The sequence below is a fragment of the Tupaia chinensis genome, unplaced genomic scaffold (genome assembly GCF_000334495.1).
Source record: "Tupaia chinensis unplaced genomic scaffold, TupChi_1.0 Scaffold000361_2, whole genome shotgun sequence".
In the NCBI taxonomy this organism is placed as follows: Eukaryota; Metazoa; Chordata; class Mammalia; order Scandentia; family Tupaiidae; genus Tupaia; species Tupaia belangeri.
In genome coordinates, this window is record NW_006159858.1 from 3,004,221 (window position 1) to 3,008,180 (window position 3,960).

General features: G+C 37.6%; 1 protein-coding gene across 4 annotated transcripts in view; it reads right to left on the bottom strand.

The window, feature by feature from the left end:
• ORC2 (origin recognition complex subunit 2) overlaps positions 1 to 3,960 on the bottom strand; it is a 51,059-nt gene that overhangs the window by 15,594 nt on the left and 31,505 nt on the right. For all 4 annotated transcript variants that reach the window (XM_027773635.1, XM_027773634.1, XM_027773632.1 and 1 more), the window contains exons 10-11: positions 2,933 to 3,031; positions 359 to 468 (exon numbers count right to left, since the gene is read on the bottom strand). In XM_027773635.1, the coding sequence (XP_027629436.1) occupies positions 359 to 468; positions 2,933 to 3,031 (209 nt within the window). The remainder of the gene's footprint in view (positions 1 to 358; positions 469 to 2,932; positions 3,032 to 3,960) is intronic.

Sequence of the window (3,960 nt, forward strand, 5' to 3'; positions counted from 1 at the left end):
GCAATCCCTTCTCCTCCATTCTCCTCTCGGGATCTTGGGCACGCACACAAACAGGCCCGGCGTGAGTTTAAGCCACCAGGTCTGGGACTCAAACCGCAGTCGACTACATGGGAGTCCAGTGACATAGCCATTACGCCAACTGCTGATCCCATATGAACTAGAATTTCTGAGGAGTCACATACTAAAATAACATTTCTATATTTCAGTCATAAATGGAAAACCACTTTAAAATTTATTTTCATATATAAGTAAATATATCAAGTTCTTTATAAAAGAATTAAATATTAAATTACTTTGCTTTAACATAAAGATTTACACATTATTATTTTTCAAAGGTTTGTGATAATATAATACTTACTGTAACTGCAGCATCCATTTATGAAATAGTTTTTCATATTGTTGATTTAGTCGTTTCAGTTCAGTAGAAAAGGAAGGAGAAACCTTGCTCAATAAGTTACGCAAAGTTTGCTTTAAAAAAAAAATGGAGGAGGGAAGAAAATCACTCAAACCACCTAAGTCAAAATTAAAACTGCTTCCATAGAAATTGAATTTATTAGAGACTATGAGTGGAAATACCATTTTAACTTGACAATAACTGTTTCAACTGAAGACACTTATTACTTTAATTAAGATGTAAATATTCATTTTCTTAAAGTTTTTAACATTCTTTTTTGTACAAGTATGTAATAACAGTAAAGAATTGGTGGGTCAGCTGGTGGTATGGTGGTTAAGGTGACTAGATCCTATACATTGACTGCAAGGTTCAAGTCCCAGGCCAGCAACTTGAAAAACATGCCCTGTGAGGGTCAGCAGGTGGCATAGTGGTCAAGGTGCTGGACTCCCATGTGTTCGATTGCAGTTTATGTCTTGGATCTGGCGACTTGAATCTCATGCCAGGTGTGTGTGCATGCATGCCTAAAATTCTCAGAGGAGGATGGAGAAGGGATTGGGGCATTACCATCTCCCTGAGGGGTGATTTCTTGCTTTCTGTCTCTCTGGTGAGCACATGCACCCTATAGTAAATATCTCTCAAACAAACAAACCAAAAAAATAAAAATAAAAATGCTGTGTGCATGTGTGTGTGTGCCTATGGAAAAAAAAATGGAAAAGGGACTGCAGTGTGGCCAACCTGAATGGGGGCTGCATTTTCCATAAACTTCATGAAAGGTCCTCATATAAGGTTTTAATTTTTCTTTCCCCCTCCTTCTCATCTCTTCTCTTCTCTTCTTGAGCACACAGGCACACGCACCAAACATGATTTCCAAGCCACTGGGTCCAGGCCTTGAACCACACAGTTGGCCATGCAGGATCTAGCATCTTAAGCTCCACACCACCCACTGGCCCTAAGGCTTTAACTTTCTAAAAAGACTGCTACTATAAGGAGATGATTAAACCTGCTTCTCAGCTTTAAAAACAAATTCAGATAGACTTTTAAAAACCTAATGCAGAGTATAATAAAATCTCGATAGTTTTTGAGCCAGTTACAATCTCTCTATAACTTAGCTTATCAATACCAGTTTCTTCTTCTTTTTTATACTTTTTTTATTTTTTGAAAGTTTTTACTTATTCATTCATTTATTTTAATTTCATCCAGAGAGAGAGACATGCACACATGCACATGCACACACACACAGAGTGTGAGAGAGAGAGAGAGAGGGAAAGTGAGAAAGCAAGCCACTAGGTCCAGGACTCAAACCGTGGTCAGCCATGTGGGAGTGTCCAGCACGTTAACCACCATGCCACCTGCTGGTTCCCCAATACCAGTTTCTTCTAAGAAATTTTCTCAGAAGGTTTGTCTCTTACAGAAATAAGTGTATTAATTAGAACTCTAACAAGTGTAAAATGTGTGGCATTTTCTGTACATAGTAACCTTGTTATCTTACTGTATTGGGCAGGTTTTCCATATCATCGAGCATTACTATAGGGCACTAGTAATTGCCAGAGACAGAAAGCAAGAAACCACCTCCAAGGGGATAGAGCCAAGCCACAATCCCTTTTGCTCCATTCTCCTCTGAGGATCTCGGGCACACACGCACACGTGCTTGGGGTGAGTTTCAATCTGCCAGGTCCAGGACTCGAACTGTGGTCAACTATGTGGGAGTCCAGCGACGTAACCATTATGACATCTGCTAGTCCCCAAGCAGAGTATCTTATTTTTTTACAAAGTATAACTGAGGGAAAGTCAGGTCTTTGTTTCATGACCAGTGTGGAGGTCAATGAATACATGGGTGAAATGAATAAGAGAGACTAATGTTATGTGAACATTAAGGAACTATGACCCTGGTATCACTATAGATCCTGAAGAGATGAGGGGAGAAAAGCATAATTATAGTATCTTAAACAGAGTTCTAATTCAGTGAATTATTATATTAACCACTTTTTAAAGATGAATATGTAACAGTGATACAATATTGTATTTCACATGATCATGACAATAATTCAACTTGTGTACACTTAAGTCTTTTTTCAAAAAGAATTATTTAAGGGCCTAACAGCTGCCATGCTGGTTAAGGCTGGACTCCCACACGGCTGACCAAGGTTCAAGTCTCAGACCTAATGGCTTGCTTTCTCACTTTCCCTCTCTCCCTATCTGTCTCTCATAAGCATATGTGCCCTATAACAAAATTTTAAAATAATAAAATAAAATAATTTTAAATAAAATAATTATTTAATTTTATTTATTGTTATCATAATTATTTTTAAATTTTCTATAGAGCATGTGCACTCACCAGAGAGAGACAGAGAGAGAAAGTGAGAAACCACGTAATCAGAACCAGGCACCCGGACCATGGTCACCCATGTGGGTGTTCAGTGCCTTAACCACCACGCCACCTGCTGGTCCTAGTACACTTACTCTTTATATTTGTTGTTATATAATAGATCTTTCAGATCACAATAAGACAATTTAGTAGTAACATTCCTTGTAACATACCTGATCCAATTTAGCTCTCTTTAGCTTCTGTAGTGTTCTATCAGAGGTTAAAACTTTTGAACTGCTGTGAGCTTCGAAATATTCTTCTACCAAGTTACTCTAAAAGTGGACAGAATAAAAAGTCAGTTCTTAGTAGTTCCAGATATTTGTCTTATATGAAAAGTAAATATAATATCACTACAAGACATAAGAAATTCTTTATTTGATAGTATTAGGTCACTGGGAAAGTCACAATGTATTTTTCTTTTCTTTTTTTTTTAAGAATTATTTATTTAATTTTATTTGTTCATTCATTTATTTTAATTTGACCAGAGAGAGACACAGAAAGCGAGAGAGAGGGAACGTGAGAAAGCAAGCCACCAGGTCTGGGACTCGAACCTTGGTTGGCCACATGGGAGTGTCCAGCACCTTCATCACGATGCCACCTGCTGGTCCCCACAATGTATTTTTCTATGCAAAAATGAGTCATGACCCAATATCTTCTTTTTCTAAAAATTTATTATTTAATATATTATTATTATTATTTTATTTGTTATAGGGCACCTGCACTCATCAGAGAGAGAGAGAGGGAAAACGAGAGAGAGAGAGAATGAGAAAGCAAACTGTCAGGTCTAGTACTCAAACCATGGCCAGCCACAGGGGAGTCCAGAGCCCCAACCACAATGTCACTTGCTGTCCCCAGTATTTTCTTTTTAAAACAACAATATAGGATAAGACCCAAGCATATATATTTTTCTTTTTTTTAAAAGACACAGAGAGAAAGAGAGGGAAAGTGAGAAAGCAAGTCACCAGGTCTGGTATTCAAACCATGGTCAGCCATTTGAGAGTGTCCACTGCCTTAACCACCATGCCACCTGCTGGTCTCAGGATCAAGCATATGTAATACCAGTAATAAAACTGAGTAACTTTTTTAGGGCCATAAAAGTTTAAAAACAACTAACTAAAGTAATCTGTTTACAAAAAAGTCTTTTTTTTTTTTTTTTAATCTTTTTTTCTTTGGAGAGTTTTTCGCTATAGGGCATGTGCGC